This window comes from Camarhynchus parvulus, chromosome 22, assembly GCF_901933205.1.
Source record: "Camarhynchus parvulus chromosome 22, STF_HiC, whole genome shotgun sequence".
Lineage (NCBI taxonomy): Eukaryota > Metazoa > Chordata > Aves > Passeriformes > Thraupidae > Camarhynchus > Camarhynchus parvulus.
The window spans coordinates 2342162-2364704 of NC_044592.1; the positions used below are offsets into that span (position 1 = coordinate 2342162).

General features: G+C 56.7%; 3 protein-coding genes across 3 annotated transcripts; 1 reads left to right on the forward strand and 2 right to left on the reverse strand.

The window, feature by feature from the left end:
- Window positions 1-4057: 4057 nt before the first annotated feature.
- Window positions 4058-5733, reverse strand: NODAL (nodal growth differentiation factor). Its single transcript, XM_030964347.1, has 3 exons — window positions 5442-5733; window positions 4292-5019; window positions 4058-4210 (listed from the first exon to the last, which is right to left on the reverse strand). Exons 1-3 carry the CDS (start codon window positions 5731-5733, stop codon window positions 4058-4060), a joined length of 1173 nt encoding a protein of 390 aa, XP_030820207.1.
- A 903-nt stretch (window positions 5734-6636) lies between these two features.
- Window positions 6637-14945, forward strand: ASH2L (ASH2 like, histone lysine methyltransferase complex subunit). Its single transcript, XM_030964346.1, has 16 exons — window positions 6637-6697; window positions 6885-6954; window positions 7211-7356; window positions 8424-8512; window positions 8818-8912; window positions 8996-9091; window positions 9278-9373; window positions 9511-9586; window positions 11392-11485; window positions 12165-12382; window positions 12536-12703; window positions 12785-12978; window positions 13308-13400; window positions 13522-13620; window positions 13937-13996; window positions 14374-14945. The coding sequence occupies exons 2-16, from the start codon at window positions 6898-6900 to the stop codon at window positions 14479-14481; spliced, it is 1689 nt and encodes a 562-aa protein (XP_030820206.1). The 5' UTR covers window positions 6637-6697; window positions 6885-6897; the 3' UTR covers window positions 14482-14945.
- Window positions 14946-15923: 978 nt separating this feature from the next.
- On the reverse strand, window positions 15924-18743 carry STAR (steroidogenic acute regulatory protein). The gene is made up of 7 exons (XM_030964350.1): window positions 18542-18743; window positions 17722-17835; window positions 17372-17499; window positions 17127-17285; window positions 16532-16716; window positions 16248-16341; window positions 15924-16137 (listed from the first exon to the last, which is right to left on the reverse strand). The coding sequence occupies exons 1-7, from the start codon at window positions 18603-18605 to the stop codon at window positions 16030-16032; spliced, it is 852 nt and encodes a 283-aa protein (XP_030820210.1). The 5' UTR covers window positions 18606-18743; the 3' UTR covers window positions 15924-16029.
- Between the last annotated feature and the right edge of the window lie 3800 nt (window positions 18744-22543).

The window sequence follows — 22543 nt, forward strand, 5'->3', positions numbered from 1 at the left end:
GTGCACATCTGCTCTGGGATCGTTTGGGGCCACAGAGAGGCTGACCAAAGCCCCAGTGTGATCAGGGAATGTGCACATCTTCTCTGGGATCGTTTGGGGGCACAGAGAGGCTGACCAAAGCCCCAGTTGGATGAGGGGATGAGGGGATGTGCACATCTGCTCTGGGATTGCTTTGGGGCACAGAGAGGCTGACCAAAGCCCCAGTGTGATCAGGATATATGCACATCTGCTCTGGGATCGTTTTAGGGGCACAGAGAGCCTGACCAAAGCCCCGATGTGATGAGGGGATGTTATCACAACATGATAATAAGAGATGTTAAATGCTTCATATTTATTCATACTTATTCAAGCATGGAAGTGTACAGCATGGTAACCAAAAATTACTCAAATAAATGTGTGTCATGTCCCTCAGAGACTTTTTTTTGTTAAAAGTTGTCCCGGTAGCAACGGTCTTCCTTATTTTTAGGGGTTCTTTTATTAAATCTTTGCTTTGTGATCTCAAAAAAGCTCCTCAGTTCAGTTCCACTTTGCACAGAGCACATCTGCTCTGCTGCAATTTGTCCCAAGTCCATCCCTTAAACCTTTCCACCCGTGGTGTGGGACCAAGTGGTGTCAGCATCCCATTGCTCTGGTCCTTCACCCTTCACTCCCTCCCTTCCCCCTCACAGCCCCAGCTGCTCCATCCTTCAGCCAGGCGGTTTTGGGGCACATCTCCCTCCTGCATTCACGTTTGGAGCCCTTCCAGGAGCAGCTCAGCACTCCAGGGCACATCCCAGCTCCCCCAGGCCCTGTTCCTCACCCAACACTTGCTCTCCCAGCCCCAGGAGCTGCTTTTTGCACGGGCTGAGCCCAGTTTGTGCACAGTGGGAGGGAGGGAGGCAGTCGTGGGTGGCTGAGGCACAGCTGGGATGCTCCAGGGAGGTCCAGGCACAAGTTGGCGTTGTCCTTGCATTTCCCATCCCAGCCCCTTTTTGTCTCAAGCAGGCAGAGCAGCACACCCGGCGTCCCCGTGTCCTGCTCCGTGTCCCTCTGTCCCAGCCGCGGGACAAACGCCACCTGCCTGCCCCAGCTCGTGCTTTAATGCACCATTTGTACAAATACCACCCTGGCTCTGTTTGTTCTCACTCTTTCCTTTTCACGTGTCCAAAGCAATCTGTGCTGGCCGAGCCAGCCCTTCCCAGAGCACGAACCTGCCAGTTCCCCCAGCCCTGGGATGCTGAAGGCTCCTGGGCAGGACCGGGGCTGTCCCCCCACTTTATTGTCCTCCTGTCTGGGCTCCTGTGTCCCCCAGCCGATGTAGATTGGGGCAGGAGCAGGGCTAGAGCTCTCCCAGCTCAGGTCAGGTCCCTCCTCCCATCCCGAGCCTGGCAGATCCTCGCCTAAACCCGACTTTATTGTCATTGTCCCGCACTTTGATGTTTTCCTTACAGCCCTGGAATCCCAGCCTTTATTTTTCCACCAGCGGCTCTTCCCAGGAAGGGGCTGCTGCCTCCCCCTGCCCCGCCACAACTTTTTGAACCCTCTGCTGGATTCCAGGCAGGCGTGATGGAGGGGCAGAGATGGCAGAGATACGGCACCCGATGGAGGGGCAGGGGTCCCGGGGGGCGTTGGGGGACTGAATCTTGCTTTGGAACCCTCTGTGAGCAGCAAAACCGCGCAGAAAGAGGCAAAACGCTGCAATTTTACATCCCCTAGGCTCCCGCTTTGCCTCCTGCCGGGGGTCAGCCCCGCGCCCCCGGCCCACCCTTGACAGCTCCTGCAAATGACCCTCTAATGACGGGATGGTGGCGGTGTGAAAGCTCTCGGAATATGGAAGCGGCCCCGGGGAGGGCTCGCTGGGGGGGGAGCAGCAGACACGCTTTGTTTATCCGCCGCCCGGGATGTGGATTGGGGATAATCAGCCCGGGTCGGGATGTGGAATGGGGGCCGCTGCTCCCAGGAGGGGCGGGCTGGGCATGGCCCAGGGCCGGCCACCAGGGCCACCAGGGCCACCAGGGCCACCAGGGCCACCAGGGCCACCAGGGCCACCAGGGCCACCAGGGCTTGGGGTCCCGCCCGTCCCCTCTGCTGCCCGGGGGTCTGCAGGAGTGAGTCGTGTCCCCGTCCGGCTGTGAGCCTGGGGGTCCCGGGGCTGCCAAACCCGGACTGAGCAGTTCGGCCAAACCCGGACTGATTCCCCCGTCCTGGGGCTGCCAAACCCGGCCAAACCCGGACTGATTCCCCCGTCCTGGGGCTGCCAAACCCGGCCAAACCCGGACTGATCCCCCGTCCTGGGGTTGCCAAACCCGGACTGATCCCTGCTGTCCGGGGCTGCCAAACCCGCAAACCCGGACTGATCCATTTGGCCCAACCCGGACTGTTCCCCTGGCTGCCAAACCCGGGCTGATCAATTCGACCAAACCGGACTGTTCCCGCCTCGCCAAACCCGGTTGATTCTCCCTTCCGGGCTGCCAAACCCGAGCTGATCCGTTGCCCAAACCCGACTGATCCTCTCGGCAAACCGCCAAACCCGACTGCTTAATTTGGCCCACCCCTCCGGAGTTACCAAACGGTTGATCAATTACAAACCCGACTATTCTCTCTTGCCAAACCCGGCTGCCTCCCGGGGCCAAACCCGGCCAAACCCAGGCTGATCAATTCCACCAAACCTGGACTGATTTCCCCTGCCCAGAGCTGCCAAACCCGGCCAAACCCGGACTGAGCAGTTCGGCCAAACCTGGACTGACTCCCCCCTCCCGGGGCTGCCAAACCCGGATTGATCTGTTCAGCCAAACCCGGATTGATCCCCTCTCCCCGGGGCTGCCAAACCCGGCCAAACCCAGACTGATTTATTCAGCCAAACCCGGACTGATCAATTTGGCCAAACCCAGACTGATTTATTCAGCCAAACCCGGACTGATCTATTCAGCCAAACCCAGACTGATCAATTTGGCCAAACCCGGACTGTTCCCCCCTCCCCAGGGCTGCCATGCAGGACCCACTCTCACCCCAGAGCGCTCAAGACCCCAGCATCGCCCCCAGCCCCAGGACCCCTCCGGAGGGTGCCTGCACCACACGGCTCAGAATTCCCTGCTCTTACAGCGCACGGCCCTTCCCTTATCTCCGAGGGGTAAATAAAGGAGGAAAATCCCTTCAGCCTCCCCTTCCATGCTTGCAGGTGCCTCCCTTGCTCTTGAGCAACCTCTCAAGGGTGGGAATATCTTTGTCCTTATCTCAGGTGAGTTTTGGAGCTTTCCAGCATCTCTTGAACCTCTCACTCTGGTAGTTCAGAGCTCACCTGCTCTCAGAGCAGGGAGAAGCTCTGGGTGCAAGAGAGGGGACACAGACAAGGGGACACTCACACCCTGGCACGCCATCAACAGCAAGAATCAGCAGAACTCAATGGGCATTTTTAATAGATATAATTTATTGGTGAACTGTACAGCTGTGGCCTTTTCACTACCAGCCCGTCCAATGAGGGGGAAAAGGCTCGAGCAGAGCTGTGGTTACTTGTTTGTAACATCTGCCCACCTGGATCTGCCAGCTGGGGCTCTGGACATTGCCAAATACATTCACTTGTCTGAGTTGTCATAGAAATGTGACAGTTTTAATAGAAATAGAATAAAATTCTTGGAAGAAACGCTTAAACCCCAGGGGGAATTGAAAACCCCAGTGGTGTGTATGCTCAGCATGGCCAGACACTGGAGCTGCAGGGTCCTGAGAACCTCTGGCTCCTGGTGATTCCCGTGGCTGGGAAAAGCAGCACTGCCTGAGCCGTGCCATGGCAGGGAGCCCTGCACCTCAGCTCCTGCCTCTGTCCCACACAGGGCACCCTCCAGCTGCCTGGTAAACACGGGGTGCAGCCACAGGGAGGTGCCTGCTGGCCTTTTCCACGTGGAGCCTGGATCCAGCCAGGCACTGCGGCCGTGCAGCGCAGCAGAACCGCCGGGCACCCTCTCCTCCCCAGCTCCTGTGCCAGCCAGGGCTGTGCCAGCTTCAGGGACACCCTGCTGCTCCGTGCAGTGCTCCTGGGTCCTTGGGGCACTTCTGTGCGCCTTCCTGGCGGGCACGGGCTGCCTCAGTTGCAGCCGCACTCCTCGACGATCATGTCCTCGTGGTGGCGGACGACGACCTCGCCCCTCTCGTAGTAGAGCATGGAGAGGGGGCTCATCTTCACCGGGGAGCAGGCAGGACACGGCACCTGGTTGGGCTTGTAGAGCTGCAGCAGGCTCTGTGGGAGACACGGGAAGGGCAGAACATGGCCCTGCTGGGGTGTGGGGGCGCGGGGGATGCGGGGGCAGCCCCCTCTTACCTGGATGTAGGCGTGGTTGGTGGGCTTGAAGGTCTCATCCACGGGCGAGGGGCACAGCCCCTCACAGCGATAAGCATTGTACTTCTTGGGGTACACGATCCAGCTGCCCCAGCCCGTCTGCTCGAAATCCACCAGCATGTCCACCCTGCGGCACAGCGGCCGGCCCTGCTGCCGGCCCTGCTCCCGCGGGGCGCTGGCTTTGATGCGCTGCCTCTCCATCCTGGTCCTGCGCTGCCGCCGCGGCCCCGCGCCCCGCCAGCCGCTCTCCCGCATGATGTACTTGGAGGTCTCGGCCGTCCTGATGAGGCTGTGCTCGCCTGGAGACTTGTCCTTGGAGAAGACGAGCAGCAGGACGCTGTCTGCCACGTCCCCGCTGCCTCCCGGTGCGGCGGGAGCGGCCGAGCCGTTCATCTCCCACCGGCTCTGCTGCCCGGCGGGCACGGCTTGGTGCAGCCAGCCCCGCAGCAGGTTGGTGACCTCAAAGACTTTCCAGGAGGCCTGGGTGGCAGAGGGGGTGCCAGCCACGGTGCCCAGGAAGAGCTGGTGGGTACAGGAGCCGTCCGGGCGGCACCTGCGGCGCTGGCTGTGGTAGATGTCCAGGGAGGCGTTGTGGGCGCGGGAGAGGCCGGGCAGGCGGACACGGAGCTGAGCCAGACTCACCTCCTGGCTGCTGGACAGGGAGGACATGTCGAAGGAGAGCGCCCAGCGAGAGCCGTTCTGTAAGGAACCTGAAAGGCAAGGGAATGGTGAGGGGAGCGGTGCCAGGGGTGCCAGAGCTGGGAGGGGACGGGAACCAGCCCGGCCATGAGAGCCTGAGGGTCGGCAGAAAGCAGCTGGATCCACCTGAGAGGCGGCCAGAGCCTCAGGCAGGGCTGGGATGCCCGGGACAGGGATGCACGGGGATAGCGCTGGTCCCGGGACAGGGAGGCTCGGGGACAGCGGCAATCCCGGGAGGAAGGACGGTGCTCCCTGGGACAGGGTCACCGGGGAACGGTGCCTGTCCTGGGAATAGCGCCGGTCCCGGGACAGGAAAGGTCAGGGACGGTGTCAGTCCCGGGACAGGGATGCTCAAGGACGGTGCCGGTCCCGGGACAGGGATGCTCAAGGACGGTGCCGGTCCCGGGACAGGGATGCCCGCGGCCCCACTCACCGTGCGGGGAGAGGCTGAGAGCGGCGGCGGCGGCGGCGCGGAGCGGGGCGGGAGGGGCGCGCAGCAGCTGCAGCATCAGCGGGGGACAGCGCGGCGGGGCACGGGCTGGGGCGGGGGTCGGTGCCCAGGTGAGTGCCCGGGGGGACGCTCCGGTCGGTGCCCAGGTGAGCGATGCCCGGGGGGACGCTCCGGTCGGTGCCCAGGTGAGTGCCCGGGCCGGAGCGCAGCCCAGGCGGAGCAGGGCGAAGGCGCAGAGCGCCAGCGCGGGCACGGAGCGCAGCGGGACCCGCATGTCTGCCCGGGCCACCCGCAGCCGCCCTATTTGTACAGCGGCCCCGAGCGCCGCCCCGGGCGGCCCCGGCACCCCCCTCCCCGACAGCCCCCTCCCCTCTTGTCCCCGTCCCTCTTCCCATCCCTCCGTCCCTATCTCTGTCCTCCCTCCCCTCCGCCCCCATCCACCCCCGGCCATCCCTCCCCGTTCCCTTGCTCTCGTCCCCCGCCCTACTCTTTCTCCCTCTGTCCTTCTCTTCATCCTTCCCCTGCTGCCTCCAGCCTTATCCATCATTCCATCCATCCATCCATCCATCCATCCATCCATCCATCCATCCATCCATCCATCCATCCATCCATCCATCCTTGCCTCATCCCTGCATTCCTCCAGTTCTCTTTCTCCCCGTCCGTCTGTCCCTCCATCCCTTCTGGGCTCGTCCCCACCACCCCTCTCCGTCCCTCTCTCCCTGTGCCCGGGTGTTGGGGGCGGCCACCCCCGCTCTGTGCGATGCCACCGCTGTCCCCAGAGCCCGGGGACGAGCGGCCCGGGCACATCCCCAGCCCGCTCAGTCCCGCCGCGCTCCTTGGCGGGCGGAGAAGCACCGGGGGCACCCGTGGCCCCCAATCTCTGGGGCAGGGCATCCAGAGAGGGCACACTAGTCCATCCCGGGGGAAAAGGCGCTCATTCCTCCCGCGGGGCACCGGGACCCGCTCCCGGTTCAGCCCCCGCTGTCAGCCCCGCGCCCGTGACGTCACTCAAGCGCAGGGTGACGTCACACCGCCCCGCGGCGCGCTCCCGGCGGCCGCCGGCAGGGGGCGCGTTCCCGGCGGCCGCCAAGTCTCGCGAGATCCCCACGCTTCTCGCGGCAGCGGCGCGAACATGGCGGCGGCAGCGGCGGCTGAGGGCGCCGAGCCCCCCCCGGAGCCGCCCCCGCCCCGGAGCCCCCGGCGCCGCCAGAGCCGCCCGCCACCGACGCCGAGACCGGGTATGTCCCTTCCTGAGCGGGAGCCCCGCGCTGCCCGGGCCGGACGGGCTCGGCGGGACCTGGCCCGGTTACCATGGGAACGCGGATGGGGGTCCCGGCCCTCCGGGGCTCCCTCAGCCCGAGTCCCGCCAGGCCCCGGGCCCCGGAGCGCCGGTGCGGGCTCCGCTCTGATCTCTGTGCCCTGGCAGGGAGACGCCGCCATGGTCGATGCCAGCGCGCCCCTGGAGACCGAGTCGGCCAACGGGAAGGAGCCGCTGGTAGGTGCCGGTGCCATGGGCACGGAGGGGTTAGTGCCACCGGGGGGGAGCATCCCTTAGCGCCAGCCTTGCTTCCTTAAAGGATTCTTTTGGAAGTTAAATCTCCAGCCGTGTGGCTCACCCTCACGAGTGGAGTGTACAAAACAGCTCCAGGCTGCTCGCAGCGGAGCCGTGGGTCAGGGGAAAGGATTTATTCCCTCTCAGATTCCTGCCTGCCCCGGGCACTGTTGGATTCCTGGCTCTGCTCCGTTTGCAGGACGCTGCCGGGGATGGCGCTGAAGCCATGGATGCCCAGGGGGGCTCGGGGGACGAGGAGAACGCGCGGCAGCTGGGCGAGATCGAGCTGCAGTGTGGCATCTGCACCAAGTGGTTCACAGCTGACACCTTCGGCATCGACACCACGTAGGTGACAGCAGGGCTGGCAGGGCCAGCACGGGGCTTTAAAGTGGAGTGTTTGGAGTCTGAGTTCCCAAGGACCTGCCCGTGTCCTTGAGCGCTTGGGAACTGGTGTGTTGTGTAAATGAAGCTTTGTCCGTGATAAAGGCCCCCCCATGAAATCCCACTGAGCCTGGTGGCTGTCTGTGCTTTTAGGGAGGGAAGGAATACTTGGGTTTTAACCTGGAATAATTAATTTCTTAACCCAGTGTAGTAAAGAATAATTGATTTTCTTTCACTCCAAGAAGAACATTGAGGTGCTGGAGTGTGTCCAGGCAAGGGAACGGAGCTGGGAAGGGGCTGGAGCACCAGGAGGGGCTGAGGGAGCTGGGAGGGAGCTCAGCTTGCTCAGGGGGCACCTTGTGGCTTGGGTTTTAACCTGGAATACTTGGCTTTTAACCTGGAATAATTAGTTTCTTAATCCAGTGCAGTAAAGAATAATTACTTTTCTTTCACTCCAAGAAGAGCATTGAGGGGCTGGAGCATGTCCAGGGAAAGGTGTGGAGCTGGGAAGGGTCTAGAGCACCAGGAGTGGCTGAGCATGGGGAAAAGGAGGCTCAGGGGGCACCTTGTGGCTTGGGTTTTAACCTGGAGTAATTAATTTCTTAACCCAGTGTAGTAAAGAATAATTGATTTTCTTTCACTCCAAGAAGAACATTGAGGGGCTGGAGTGTGTCCAGGCAAGGGAACAGAGCTGGGAAGGGGCTGGAGCACCAGGAGGGGCTGAGGGAGCTGGGAAGGGGCTGAGTGTGGAGAAAAGGAGGCTCAGGGGGGCCCTTGTGGCTCTGCACAGCTCCTGCCAGGAGGGGACAGCCAGGGGGGTTGGGCTGTGCTCCAGGGAACAGGGACAGGACAAGGGGAGGTGTCCAAGGAAGGGCTGGAGGTGACACTGAGTGCTCTGGGCTGGGGACAAGGTGGGGATTTGGCACAGACTGGTCTCAGAGGGCCTTTCCAGCCTCACAGATTCTGGGATTCTTGAACCTGAGGCAATAATTACACTGTACTCAGCCCTAACAAAGCTGCTTTTTCCCCAGGTCCTGTCTGCCCTTCATGACCAACTACAGCTTCCACTGCAACGTGTGCCACCACAGTGGGAACACCTATTTCCTGAGGAAACAAGCAAGTGAGTTTGGGAACAGCTCCTTGGGAGATGTTTTGTGCAAGATCACCCTGGAGGGTTGGTTTTATCTGAAATCAGTGGGTGGGCTCTGCTGAGACTTCTGGAAAATGACCCAAAATCCCATATTTACAACCATGTGTGGTTTCTTCTAAAATTGTTTTGCTGCTGATTTATGAAGGTGGTATAACTGGTTCAGGAGGGCTGAGTCAGGACAGAATTTGGGAGGTTTTGCAGTCTTCTCAGGGTGATCACTGTGTCTGGGTGTCTGATTTTCCCCCCAGGTGTAATTGGGGTGTTTTGTTTCTCAGATCTGAAGGAAATGTGCCTTAGTGCTCTGGCCAACCTGACGTGGCAGTCGAGGACCCAGGACGAGCACCCCAAAACAATGTTCTCCAAGGATAAGGTCTGGCTCTTTGGGAGCTCACAGCACTGGTGGTGTCAGCCAGCAAGAGGAGGAGCTCACAGAAATGTTTTCTGTTCCTACAGGATATTATCCCCTTTATTGATAAATACTGGGAGTGTATGACAACACGGCAGAGGCCTGGGAAGATGACCTGGCCCAATAATATTGTCAAAACCATGGTAAGGATTGAGGGTAAATCCATAGATTTGGGTTTCTGACATCTGAGTGTGCTGAGGGCTGGGCTTAGAGCTGCTGATGCTTCTTAGGTAGCTGATGTATCATTAATAGGAGCTACTGTGATTTAAACACTTGTTAATCAATTTGTTATGAGCTTACCTTGTGTAACTAAAACTCCTCTGTTTTAGTGTAAAGAAAGAGATGTGTTCCTGGTGAAAGAGCATCCAGATCCAGGCAGTAAAGACCCAGAGGAAGATTACCCCAAATTTGGGCTTCTAGACCAGGTATGGGATGGGAGACAGGAGGAAGGTGGGGGTCCCACTGATACCTTTCTGCTCAGCCAAGGGACAGATCTTGGGTGGGTGGGAGCCCCAGCAGGCTCAGAGTGTTCCCTTTGACCAAAGCATTTGATCTCCTGCAGGATCTTGCCAATATTGGTCCAGCCTATGACAACCAGAAACAGAACAATGCTGTGTCCACGAGTGGAAGCTTAAATGGCAAGTTCTTTACTCAGGGGGGGTTTGGGTATTTGGGACTAAGCTGCATTTCCCAGTGCACTTAACTGTCCTGTGAACTGAGCTTATGCTTACACTCAGAACAGTCTCACTGTGCCTTTTTATAGAAAGATTAACTTTGTGTCTTGGGAAGGTTCAGCCCCTTCTTGACTGTCACCAGATAAATCAAGATGCTTGCTGAAGGCTGAGCTTGTCACTTTGCTCCTAGAATGGTTTTAAATTACCTCCTTGAGTTATTCAGATTTCCTGTTTCCCATCTTGCTGAGGGTACTCAAGGCACCTTGCTGCAGTAAATGAGCTGGTAATGGGTTTATGTATTAATAATGTTTATTAAACACATCCCAGTAGTGCAGGCAGGAGTTATTTGGGTCTTTTTAAAGCAGGATAGTGATATCTCAGGTGTGTTATTTCCATGTCATGCACTGGTTGTTTTTTGTTCCATTTCTGGGAGACTGACAAACATGTGGTGCCACTTCTGTTCTTGCAGGTGGAGCCTCTCTGGGAGGTGAATATTTACCTTTCAGCTTCTAAAACTTAAGTATTGCTGTGTGCAAAGCTTTTCTTGCTCGATTCTCTTAGAAGCCAAAGTCAATCAAAAATGAAAGCGTGCCCTGATGTGATTGCAGTTGGACTTCAATACAAACCAGCAATTCCAGTCTTTAATCTCAGTAGTTAGAAGCTTTTAATTGCCATATTCTGCCCTACTTGACTGATTTAAAGGTTTTGTTTATTTATTTTATGCTTATGTTTATTTTTTTCTGTATCAATTGACCTGATGTTGTAGTTTTAATGCTTAAACAATTGGTCTGAAATTTACAATGCAATGGTTTGTTGGGCAAGTAATTGGTTTTTTGGGCAAGTAATTGCTGACAAACTGGAGAACCTGAATGTTTGGCTGCACTGAAATCAGGGAGTGCAGCTGGATCAGGTCATGTTTGTGCAGAATATGGCATTCCCTGGATGGTTTGGATCCCTTACACTGTAAGGGAATGCTGGTAATGGAAGAGCTGACTGGATTTTTAGTTACCACACAAATGTGGTTTGTGAAGGTGTTTATCTACAGTACATGAAATTTCCGTTGTTTTTCTTATAAATCAGCAGTGATATCTTTGGAAATAGCAGGATGACAAAATGCATGTATGATTTAATTTATTAAAACATGCTGATGTTAGTTTGATTAAGTTTGACATGTAATCTTCCTACACTCAGTTTTATTACTGAGTGCTGAGTTCAAACTGATTTGCTGCTCAATCACAGAACTGATTTCAGTAGTACTGAAGAGAAACACCTCTTGCTTTTCATTTTTCCTCAACTCAGGTGTATTTTATTTTGTAGATGGAAATTGAACACTGAGTGCTTATTGTTGGTTGGTGTCAGTGTTCCTCCAGCACAGGGTCACTGGGTTGGTGACTGTGATTTGGGCTGTGACTGGAATCTCCAATAATAAGAATAATAATATTAATGCCCCTGAAGTGGATCCCAGTGCTGCTGCAGAAAAGATTCTTAATTCTCACCTGAAAAGCTCTGATTGAGCTTGTTTCGCTGCTCAATCTCCTTTAGCTTCCGCTCCAAATTCAGACGCCTCAAAAGCTGACCAGAAGCCACACGAGAGTTGTGGGCTTTGCTGTGCTCCTTGGCAGTGAAGCCTGGTTCACAGCAACTGTGGCCAAAGGCACCTGAGCCCAGGAGCTGCTTTGGTGTGGCTGCTCTGCCCCTCTGTCCTGGGGATGCCGTGGGGCGGGCGCTGGCCAGCGGCAGCTCCTGAGCAGGGCTGGTTTTGTGTGCAGGGGGAATGGCTGCCGGGGGCAGCGGCAAGGGCAGAGGGGCCAAGCGCAAGCAGCAGGACGGGGGCACCACGGGCACGGCCAAGAAAACCCGGAGGTGAGAGCAGGGGTGCCATGGAGGGGCAGGGATGGGCATGGGGATGGACACAGGGATGGCCCGGGAATGGGTGTGGAGATGGTGCAGGAATGGGTACAGGGATGGGCATGGGGATGGCACAGGGATGGGTGTGGGGATGGAAAAGGATGGGTGCAGTGATGGCACAGGGATGGACACGGGAATGGACACAGGGATGGGCACAGGGATGAGTGGGGGGATGGACACAGGGACAGGGATGGCATGGGGATGGCACAAGGATGGGTGTGGGGATGGGCACAGGGATGGCATTGGGGATGGACACAGGGATGGCATGGGGATGGCACAAGGATGGGTGTGGGGATGGGCACAGGGATGGACACGGGATGGACATGGGGATGGACACAGGGGTGGGCACAGGGATGGGTGCAGGGATGGGTACCAGTCAGGGACAGTGGCACTTGTGATGCCCTAAGCTGCCTCTCAGCTGTCTCTGCCCTGGCTGGGTGTCTGGGGGTCACTCCTATGATGTCACTGATGATGTCATGAGTGACTGATGGGTCACAGGCTGTCAATGATTTGCAGTGGATGACTGCGCTCGGAGTGTGCAGCCCCTGAGCACTGGGACAGCTCTGCAGGGGGGTGTCCTGGGGTGACAAGTGCCAGCACCTGGGGATGCCAGCGCGGTGTTTGTGTGTTTCAGTGACCCGCTGTTCGCAGCTCAGCGCCTGCCCCCCCACGGGTACCCTCTGGAGCACCCCTTCAACAAGGACGGCTATCGCTACATCCTGGCCGAGCCTGACCCCCACGCCCCCGACCCAGAAAAGCTGGAGCTGGACTGTTGGGCAGGAAAACCAATTCCTGGGGACCTGTACAGAGCCTGTCTGTATGAGCGAGTCCTCCTGGCACTCCATGACCGAGGTACAGAGCTCCTCAGGGTGTGCAGTTGTGTTTCCTTCCAGAGGCATCTCAGTCACCCCTCGGTACCAGTCAGAGCTTAGAGGTGCAGAGCTTAGATCCACCTCTGTGTTCATTTGCCTTTTTTAAAAATGACAAGTGTGTGCTCCCCTGCAGCTCCCCAGCTGAAGATCTCTGATGACAGGCTGACTGTGGTTGGGGAGAAGGGCTATTCCATGGTGAGGGCCTCGCACGGCGTGCGGAAGGGAGCCTGGTACTTCGAAATCTCCATGGATGAGATGCCTCCAGACACAGCTGCCAGATTAGGCTGGTCACAGCCCTTGGGTAAATAATCTTGCAAAACTTTTCTCAGCAGATGCTCCTGCTACACTCCCTGTGTTCACCATGAAGGGTTTGTTTCTGCAGGGAACCTCCAGGCCCCTCTGGGATACGACAAGTTCAGTTACTCCTGGCGCAGCAAAAAGGGAACCAAGTTTCACCAGTCCATAGGGAAACACTATTCCTCTGGCTACGGACAGGGCGATGTCCTGGGGTTTTATATCAACCTTCCAGAGGATACTGAGACAGCCAAATCCCTGCCTGACACCTACAAAGACAAGGTGAGGTGCAAGTTCACTGTTGGATTAGGCATTGGCAGGTGGAAAACTGGAAAATGAGTTGCTGTGGCCTCACTCATGCCCATTTCTGTGCATCCCTGGTACCTCTGTGGTTCCTGGGGAAGAGGCCCAAAGTGTTGATCTCAAGAAAGCAAAATACTCCTGGATGGGATTGCCCACATCCCCTTTCACCTTCCCCTCCTGGCTCTGAAATCTCTGAGCTGTGGGAATCACTCTTCACAAGTACTCTGACACCAGGCAAACCTGGCCCTGAGCAGGTGACAGGTAACAGATTTCAGGCTTGTTCCTGACATTGTTTGCTGCTTTTTCAGGCTTTGATCAAATTCAAAAGCTACTTGTACTTTGAAGAGAAAGATTTTGTGGACAAAGCAGAGAAGAGCCTAAAGCAAGCCCCTGGCAGCCAGGTGAGTTGTTGCTGTCACTTCAACTCGTGCCTGGCCTGAGTGCAAGGGAGCAGGCATTACTCTTGTCAGGGTTGCTGTGTCCTGACAGCCACCATCAGTGGGAAAACCCTTCATTTTTCAGATCATATTCTTCAAAAATGGTGTCAGCCAAGGAGTTGCCTTTAAGGACATCTTTGAGGGGGTTTATTTTCCTGCTATCTCTCTGTACAAAGGCTGCACGGTGAGTGAGGGGTCTTTGAAAGGGAATTCCTAAATCCATCAGTTTCACACACAAAGTGTGTTCATGCACAAAGTGTGGGCACTCTGGGAGTGTGCCAAGTGGAAAGGAAAGATGGGAATCATTTTAGTGACTCTGGAACAATCTTGCTGTTCACATGTGTAACAAGATTATCAAATTGCTGAAGTAACATCAGCAATGTTTGTTCCTGTGGGCTTGTACAGGGTGTGGGGAGGCTCAGGAGTAGGAAGGAATGAGGATGGAGGACTAAGGAGATTTCTCTGGGTTTTTAGATTTAATGAAAATATGTGCTCCACAGGTTTCCATAAACTTTGGGCCATATTTCAAGTATCCACCAAGAGACATCACTTACAATCCTGTAAGTAAAACTGAAGCTTCTCCCCCCATTTGAGAGCCTCATTGTTTAAATCAAAGATGTTTTGGTGTGATTCATACCACACCTGTACCTGTCCTTCAGTCTCAGTACCTGGACAGTGTAGCCAAAAGATTATGTTTAAAAATATGTAAGGACAGATATCCAAGTGAATAATTAAATTTTAATTAAATAATAGGTGCTGTTATCTTGTTCCTCTTGGCAGATTGTTGGCCTCATTTGTCAGTAAGGGGGCTGAATTGTTGTTTAAGGAAACACTTGGAATTTCCCCCCTGCCAGAACTGTTTTGAGGAGGGAAACAGCCCTGGGTTGTATGGTCCCTCCTTGTCCAGGAGTGGAGCTAACTGTGCTTCCCCCTGCAGATGAGTGACATGGGCTGGGGCGCCGTGGTGGAGCACACGCTGGCCGATGTCCTGTACCACGTGGAGACAGAGGTGGATGGCAGGAGGAGCCCACCCTGGGAGCCATAAACCCCAGCACTGTGGGTTTGCTGCAGAGGAACCTCCATCTCTCTCTCAGTGATCAGCCAAGGAGCCAACAGGCTGAGGTGGATGCAGCCCTGGCTGGCAGGTGTTGTGTGTGTGTGTGTGTTCACACTCCCCACTGCCCCGGGAGGCAGTTCTGGGTGTTTGTGCTGCTGTGGGGCCTCTCTGGAGCCCCCAGTACCTTCAGAGTGTCACTCACTGGAGAAGGGGGTGTTGAAGAACCTTCTCCCGGGCTGTGACAGCTCAGGACCTGCCAGGTGTGGCTGCAGTGACCCCTGTGCTCAGGTGTGTTTGGCTGATGGTGGCCAACAGCTCCCAGCCAGGACAGCTCTGCTGGAACAACACGGCTGCATGCAAGACTGAAATTTGGGCTTCTGTCCAAACTGTATTTTTTTTTCCCCACAGACTGGAAACCAGTTTAAAAATAAAGGCTTTAACTCTTCTTTTTATTCTTGTTTTTGTCTTGTAAATTGTTACAAATGACATTGAAACTCAAAGTAGCTACACTTGGAGATCTTTTGAGCTGAAGATCTCCTGTGCACAGGAGTTACATGGGGCCTAATGATCATTGCAGAGCTTTGGGTGAATAAATAATTTGACGTTTCTTATGTGTTGGTACAGAAAAAAAATTAGAGCTTAACAAAATTGTTAAGTAAGTGCTGTGTTTGAGCTTTGGGAGAGTAAAAGTTGAGGTTCAGTCAGGCTTGTGTTTGCCTCACTGAGGATGTACCTTCCCAGTCAGCTGTCTCCCTAATAACTAATTAGCCTCAGACCTTTAATTGTAGACAGCACTAATTAAAGCTTTATTTGTTCATTGAAAGTAATTAGGGAGGGTGGAGTTGGCTGACTAGGCCAGCACATGCTCAGTTAAGCAACTGCAGGAATTAAATTTTTAGTCCTGCACTTACACAACGAGCTTCAATAAATAAACTGTTCTATTTATTGAGTGTAACTATGTATTAATTAGTGGAGTCTGCTATTAAAGGCCTTGGCTAATTGAAGTGACAAGATTCCATACTTGGCCCCTGAAGGAAGCCCTGCACGGCCTGCATGGTCAGTGGGTTGTGGTCAGCAGGCTGTGGTGGTCAGCAGGCTGTGGTCAGAAGGTCGTGGTGGTCAGCAGGCTGTGGTCAGTGGATTGTGGTGGTCAGCAGGTTGTGGTCAGCAGGCTGTGGTGGTCAGCAGGCTGTGGTCAGAAGGTCGTGGTGGTCAGCAGGTTGTGGTCAGCAGGTCATGGTCAGCAGGCTGTGGTGGTCAGCAGGTTGTGGTGGTCAGCGGATCATGGTGATCAGCAGGACATGGTGGTCAGCAGGTTGCGGTGGTCAGCAGGCCGTGGTGGTCAGCAGGCCGTGGTCAGTGGATTGTGGTGGTCAGTGGGTCGTGGTGGTCAGCGGGTCGTGGTGGTCAGCGGTCGTGGTGGTCAGCAGGATGTGGTGGTCAGCGGGTCATGGTGGTCAGCAGGCTGTGGTCAGCAGGCCGTGGTGGTCAGCAGGCCGTGGTGGTCAGCAGGCTGTGGTCAGTGGGTCATGGTGGTCAGCAGGCTGCAGGCACCGGCCGGGCCAAGCGCTGCCGCAGGTGTTTGGCAAAGTCCACCTGTGTCTGGGACAGGACCTGGTTGATGATGCTCTTGGGCAGCCACCCCTGGGGAGAGCAGACACAGCCTGTGAACAGAACCGGCCTCCCCAGAGCCCCTGGCTCCCCGGCTCCCCCAGAGCCCCAGGCTCCCCCAGGCTCTGCCCAGCCCCAGGTACCTTGAGGTCGATGCTGAGCAGCCAGGTGAGCCTGGTCTGGGAGGGGCTGCCGGGCAGCGGGCGCAGGACCATGCAGGTGGGACCATTCTCAGCCCTGGTGGGGAGAGAGGCTCAGATCAGATCCAAACTTGGACTTTTCAGCCTCAAAATTGCACCTTGGGCTTTCTGCAGCAGCTCCTACTGTCTGTAGAAACCCAGCAACCCTGAGCCTGCAGAAAAACCCTTGTGCCCTGTGGGAATCTCCTCCCTGCTCACACATAACGGGGCTGAGCAGCTGTAGGTACCTTATGAAGCCCTCCTGCTCGGGCATGGCCCCGTAGGTGGTGGACATCCCTGCCAGGACACAGGTGGAGCCGCGTCTCCTGGAGCACCGCACGCTCACAAAGTCCCGCGGCCCCACGATGTTCCCGGGGGTTGCGGCCGCCTTCTCGTGGGTGATCACCGTGTCCTTCCCAATCTTCTCCAGGATCTGCAGTTCAGAATTAAAGCTTTCATTTACTGCAAGCACAGCTAAAAGCTGCCTTTGGTTACCAGGTGATCAGATACAGGGTCTGACAAAGACTTGACAATAATTCCAAATACTTGCTTGCCCCCAGGTGAGAACTGTTTTCAATTCCTGAGTGAAAAGCTATTCCCTTACTGCCTCTCTGATTCCATGTGCCTATTTCTTCCCCAGATCAGCCCCAACTTCCAGCAGAACTGGCAGCTCCTTGCAGGAAAATGCAAGGTATTCCCTTGCATTAATTTCCTGCAGAATTAATCACACAGAAACTGCTCCAGACTCGCCTCAACACAGATACTGCAAAACCTCCTCTACTTCTGCAGCAGGAAATGCACAGAACACAGGCTGGCTGTGACAGATCTGACACATTCTCCTACCCTGACTTCTTTGACGTTGGGGTTCCAGTCTCCCATCTGCTCCATGTTGTCCACCAGCTCTCCGTACACCGTGTCCAGGGGCTGGTCCACCACCACCTCCAGCCGGAACACCTTCCCCACGTCTGGCAGCACCTTGCTCAGCACTTTATCCCCGTTACCCTGTGAGGAGAGGGCAGAGTTACCACCAGAGCTGCTCTCAGGGGGAGGGAGGGCTGCAAGGCAGCACCACAGGGCACAGCACCCACCGCCACCGTCTCTGTCTTCCAGTCGTCCTGGTCCTCCAGGATTCTGAGGGATTTCTGCAGGGCCTCCTCTCCTTGCTTGATGTAAGACATTTCCATCTCGCTGAAGGGTTTCTCCTCCAGCCTTGAGCCTGCAGACAGCGGCAGGGCTGAGCAAGAGCAGTGTAATGTGCCAGATGAGCTTTATCTACACCAAATACCCTTCTCTGTGCCCAGGGGATGGGGATTACACCCAGTTCCCACTCTGCCTTTGGCTCAGCAGAAACACAGCTCACCCTCAAGCAGGTTTTCCCCCAGCCTGTGAGGGTCTCTCCCCCGCAAGAAGGAACAGACCCCTCAGGGGTGTCACTTACTGAGCAAGGAGCTTCTCCTGCGCACCTGGTGGATCCACGTGCTGGGTCCTGGGCTGTGGCTGGCCAGCCTGCTCAGCTCCTGGCTGATGGCCACGGCAGCTTGTCTCCTCAGACCTGGGGAGAGAGCATGTCACTCACCAGCACCACCTGGCCCTTACCATGGGCTTTTCCTCCATTTAAACGCACAACATGGAAAGGTCCCTGCTTGTCACCATCTCGGTGTCCCTACAGGCACAGGGAGCAGCTGGCTGCCATCACACTGCCCTGGGGGAGGCTGTCCTAAGCAATCCTGAGCTTGGCTCCAGCTCCCTGCAGCAGTAAAAACACTGAGGAGCATCATGCAGGTGCCCAGGAAAGAGCATGGAAATGAAGCACAGAGATACAAAACCCTCACAGCCAGAGGAGTGTGACCCAGAGCTGGTCACAGGGACATGAGCCAGCCCCGCAGTGACAGGGCTCAGGGTTTCAGGGACAGTAAATCACAGAACCCAACATGCTGCAGAGTGGGGAGAGCATCACCGAGGCCCCAGCCACCACTCGGAGGAGTTCAGGAAGAAAGAGAGCCCTTTCTGGAGCCTGTGACTCAACGGGAGCTTCTCTAATAAACTTGTCAGAAAATCTGACTCTGTGACAGCAGGAAGAGAATCCCTGAGCCCCAGACAGCCGAACAGGGCCTGTCATGGCCCTGTCCTGTCCCAAACAGCCGGACAGGGACTGTCCCAGCCTTGTCCTGTCCCAGACAGCCGGACAGGGACTGTCCTGTTTTTTTCTTGTCCCAGACAGCCGGATAGGACCCGCCCCGGCCCGCAGCCGGACTCACCGGTCATGTTGCGCAGGTGGCGGTAGGAGATGGCGGCACAGAGCTTGGACGTGGCTGGCAGCATCTCCTGAGGGGTTGGAGCGTCGGCTGGGCAGTGGCAGTGGCTGTGGCAGTGGCTGTGGCGGTGGCGGTGGCTGTGGCTGTGGCTGTGGCGGTGTCCCGGTGTCCGTCTGCCTGCGCCGATCGCTGCTCTGGCGCGGCCCCGCCGTGCACGGCCTTAAGTACGCGGTGCTGAAGGATTCTGCCCCGTCAGGCGGGAGATAAGAGCCGTCACTGCGGGCCCTCACGGCGGGCCGGGCCCCCGGGCCAAGGCCGGCCCCGCTCCCCGCGCACAGCACACGGGGCCGGCAGCGTGAGGGCCCCGCGGAGAGGCTCCGGCCCCGGAGCACCACAGAGCTCCCCTGAGCTGCCCTAGCCCCGGGGCACGGCAGGCAGAGCCCCCCTTGAGCTGCCCTAGCCCCGGGGCACGGCAGGCAGAGCCCCCCCCCGAGCTGTTCTTGCCCTGCCCTGAGGCCATCCCTGCTGGGACAGAGCGCACAGCATACGGAGCTGCAGCCCATGGCACGGAGCAGCGTTCTGACAGGTAACAGATCAGCACAGTGCAATCATTACGGATGGAAAAGTCCTCCAAGGTCATCGAGGCCAAGTTTTGATGGGTGACAACTGATAATAAGGGATAACGATTGTAGCCGTGATATTTTCTGAAAAAATCCTTTCCTTAGGATTTTTTTCTCCTGAGAAGCTGAGAGGCCTCAGGAACAAAATATAAACATTGATTATCTGCTGCTGTGGAATGCAACAGGTGCATCTGTGATTGGTCTCATGTGGTTGTTTCTAATTAATGGCCAGTCACAGTCCAGCTGCCTGGACTGTCTTGGTCAGTCACAAACCTTTGTTATCATTCTTTGCTATTCGATTCTTAGCTAGCCTTCTGATGAAATCCTTTCTTCTATTCTTTTAGTATAGTTTTAATATAATATATATCATAAAATAATAAATCAAGCCTTCTGAAACATGGAGTCACATCCTCATTTCTTCCCTCATCCTAAGACCCCTGCAAACACTACCACAAATGATGGACAACACAACATATTGTGGAATAACGAGCCAGGCTGAGCCTCTGTGCACAGGAACCCACAGAAAGCTGAATATGAAATCCACGGAGCTGCTGAGCCTGGGGCTAAAGTGAGGAGCAGCGCCCCTACTCCCCAGGCCCCGTTATCTGCCCCAGCAGTGAGACACGGCAGAGCAGCGATAATGCTCAAGGCTGAAATGACATTTCTGGGATGAATTATGGCCTGGAGACCAGCACTCGCAGGAACCTGTGAATTACAGCTGCTTCCTTTGACGTCAGCCCGTGCACCCTCTCCACGGAGCCTGACCTTGCTCCCCCATTTCAACAGCTTGGCCTGGGGGAGGTCACCCCCTCACTGCGCCAGCAGCCTGGCCATGGGGAGCTCTTTGTCCCCCCTGCCTGTCCCCAGCTTTCCCGAGGTGATTTGAGTCCCACCTGCCTTCCAGAACACTCCTGCTGCTCCCCGGGATGCTCCTGTCCCTTGCAGGGCTGCCATCCTGCACTGTGTGCCAGGAAACACCTCGGGCTCAGGTCAGCAGTGTGGGGTTACAGGGAGGTGCTGCAGGGAGCAGGAGGAAGCCAGCAGCTGCACTATCCCTGTCCAAAACCTTTGCTGGGAGCTCCTCTTTGCAGCCATGCTCTCACAAGTGTGATTCCTGGGTCATGGCACAGCTCTCCCACCCTCTGGGCTTCACCCACCTGCTCCCACCTCCCTGCACAGGTGGGGAGAGAGGGTTTGGAAGCCCTGGGAGTGCCCAGCCCAGAGCTCTGGCCAAGCACACACTGACAGGTCTGGGTGTTGGGGAAACCAGAGACACCCCAATATTGTGCTGTGCCCCAGCCCGTGCAGTCCCCCTGCCCTGGAAGTGAGGGCACACAGCCCTGGAACTGTGAGAAATCCAGGGTTCTTATCCCAGATCCAGGGAGCCCCTGGCTGGGAATGATCCAGGGCTGTAATCCCAGATCCAGGGAGCCCCTGGCTGGGAATGATCCAGGGCTGTAATCCCAGATCCAGGGTTCTTATCCCAGATCCAGGGAGCCCCTGGCTGGAGCAATCCAGGGTTCTTATCCCAGATCCAGGGGTTCTTATCCCAGATCCAGGGAGCCCCTGGCTGGAGCAATCCAGGGTTCTTATCCCAGATCCAGGGAGCCCCTGGCTGGGAATGATCCAGGGCTGTTATCCCAGATCCAGGGTTCTTATCCCAGATCCAGGGAGCCCCTGGCTGGGAATGATCCAGGGCTGTAATCCCAGATCCAGGGTTCTTATCCCAGATCCAGGGAGCCCCTGGCTGGGAATGATCCAGGGCTGTAATCCCAGATCCAGGGTTCTTATCCCAGATCCAGGGAGCCCCTGGCTGGAGCAATCCAGGGTTCTTATCCCAGATCCAGGGAGCCCCTGGCTGGAGCAATCCAGGGTTCTTATCCCAGATCCAGGGAGCCCCTGGCTGGAGCAATCCAGGGCTCTTATCCCACATGGAGCCGCTGCTCCCAGCACAAGGCCTCGGCACAAGGACACGCAGTTGTTTGTGAGAAGAACCAAAACAAAGCACGCAGAGCCGCCCCTCTGGCTCCAGGCTGGAGGGCACCAGCCCAGCTGTGCCCTCAGGAGGGGACACAGGCACAGCCACACTGTGCCACAGCACGTGAGGAAATGCTGCAGGTGAGCAGTCCCCAGAGCAGGACACAGACCCCAAAAAGGCAGCAAGAACCCTCAGGGAATCCGGTTAACTGGGACAGCACAGCCCCCACAGCCCCCTGAGGCACCCCCAGGCTCCTGCACAAAGTCACCACACAGCTCCATTTGCGTTCACTTAACAGGGCTTGGAGTACAAAGGCTCACAAATGTACAAAATGTACCAAAACCAAAATGATGCCAACCAAAGGCACTGAAGCTTCACCGGGGCCTGAAGGCTCAGGGACCCAGAACCCTGAGGCTGCCCCAAGCCCCCACCCTGCCCAGCTGAGCCACCTTCTAGAACATTCCCTTCTCCCAGCGCATTCCCAGGCTCTGTCAGGGTGACCCTGTCCCTCTGCAGCAGCACAGCCCAGGGGTGTCCCCCCATCCCAAGGCTGCCCTGGTGCTATTTGGAGAGCACAGACAAACCACAGCCCCCCGTGCCACGGAGGTCACACCCAACGCCCTGATAAGATAATGGGCTCAAGAACAGCAAGGATGGGTCCATGTCTTGACCCCCACCAGCTCCTTACACCCCCCAAAGCCCTGGGCTGCAGGGCTGGGACCCCAGCACTGGGGAGCTGGGCAGCCCCTGCCTCCCCACAGCCACCACAGGCATCTCTGCTCTGATCCCCCTCACCCCAAAACACCCCCCAAACAAACAGCAACAGCACAAACACCCCAAAGAGCCATCCCTGCCTGCCAGAGACTTTCCAGCCACAGGCGCCAGCTCCATAAATGCTTTTTATTCAGTTTTGTTAGAACAAGAAATAGCATTTCCTCGTTTAAACCTTTGCTATCCCCCAAACCCACAACACCCACTCAAGCCCAACGGGGCAGGAATGTTTTCCCCCAAAGGGAGTGAGAGTGGGCCAGCAACAGCTGCCAGTGCTCAGCCCCAGCAAGCCGAGCTGGGCTTGTCCTCTGTGCCCTCAGTGTGGATTCTTCACCCTAAGAACTCCCAGGGGGCAGCCCCAGGTTACCCAGGGATTGTCCCTGCCGAGGTTTGCCCTTCTCTGCCCACAGCCAGGAGGCTCCTGGGGCCTGGCAGCTGCCCAGAGCCAGCCCTGAGGCCAAGGACTCTCCTCCCCACAGGAGGAAGGGCCAGGACACCTCAGGGCAAAGGATTCTCCAAGCTGACACAGCTGCAGCAGCTCCCCCAGCACGGAGCGAGCAGGGGCTGCAGCTCCAGGCTCTGCCCAGGCACAGCAGCTCTTCGCCAGCAGGTAATTAGTGGCTTCAGCTGGTAATT